At 34.6% G+C, this 1,305-nt stretch overlaps 1 protein-coding gene across 1 annotated transcript in view; it reads right to left on the bottom strand.

Annotated features, from left to right (window-relative positions):
- Positions 1–970: 970 nt before the first annotated feature.
- LOC112513146 (glutathionyl-hydroquinone reductase YqjG) overlaps positions 971–1,305 on the bottom strand; it is an 8,151-nt gene continuing 7,816 nt past the window's right edge. Inside the window, 1 exon segment of the mRNA XM_025119307.1 lies at positions 971–1,271. Coding sequence (XP_024975075.1) covers positions 1,080–1,271 — 192 coding nt within the window. The 3' untranslated portion in view covers positions 971–1,079.

The raw sequence follows: 1,305 nt of genomic DNA, 5'->3' as shown, positions 1-1,305 counted from the left end.
TTATAGATAATTAATTTGTAAAAAAAATTGCAAACAACAATTATAATGTAAATRCATGTTTGATGTTTCATAGTATACAATTGTTAACCGTAGGTGTCCAGGTCAGTTTGTGCACACCTCAGCTTGCAAGGCTCGAGCTAATGACCTTCAAAGAGAATCCTTGATAGCCCAAATCTTATTATCAGTCAAGCTAAGAGACTGTTTACTTGTGGCTTAATTAGGCTTATTGATCTATATGGCTTATTCGCACAACTCATTTGGGTTGTTTACTTACTGCTTATTCGCACAAAACATGGCTTAATCGCACAGATAGAAATGGTGTGTCCCCATTCAGCCACAAAAATGACACTCATACCCCTTATTTAAAGCACCACCTCCTTCCCATATGARACACTCCATCGTCGGCCTCTTTATGAACCTTTGTTTTGATATTCAAATAATTAATATTTGGGGTAAATTGGTCATTTATGTTATTTAGACTATTGGTTCAGATAAAAAAAGTAAACAACACCACCATTTATCCATACAGACAAATTTATCCATACAAGACTTAATAAAAAATTTGGTAAACAGCCCCTTAAACTATACTAGGTAAATAATATACAAATCTGGTTAAGAAATAATACATATTAATTGTTTGAACTCGATAAAACAAAAATACAATTTTTTGTCCACGAAAATAGATAAAACAAAAATAAGAGAGATGACACAATATAGGTAAATTACTAAACTACCCATGTAAAAATTAAAACCTTAAAACTTTCCACAATTCTTTCATCAGCCTACCTCACTTTGGGTAGTCCAGTTCAATCCGGTCCACATACCAAACACACCCAGAGGGAACTTGAACATGAACCGGTAACCTTTCGAGAACAAACCCAAGATCTTGTCATTTTCCATCTCGTGGATATCAATCACCGTGTATATATATATATAACGTAAACGAAACCCAAAACCACATCCTSGTTTCGGGCCGAACCATATAAAAAAGAAGCTTAATTTATACACTTTGATTCTATGAAACATGTCCCAATATATGCAGGAGAATAAGAATTAGGAATGTGATTCACATATGAATATTATGAAACAAGAACCTGTACACCTTTTTGTGAGTGTGAAAGAGATTCCCTATGGTGTTTTTGTGAGAGAAAGTGATGGTCAGAAGCAGAAGGCATGATGGGTCTAATATTGCCTGGATTCAATGGAAACAAGAACTTGTAGTAACCATCCATCATTGCTTCAAGATTGCAAGTCTCTGCAACCTGTGGAATCTGTAAGCAAACACTCACTTTTAAAACTTGTGCA

Source organism: Cynara cardunculus (genome assembly GCF_001531365.2).
Source record: "Cynara cardunculus var. scolymus isolate 2C chromosome LG 5, CcrdV1, whole genome shotgun sequence".
In the NCBI taxonomy this organism is placed as follows: Eukaryota; Viridiplantae; Streptophyta; class Magnoliopsida; order Asterales; family Asteraceae; genus Cynara; species Cynara cardunculus.
This window is presented reverse-complemented; position numbering and strand designations above follow the sequence as displayed.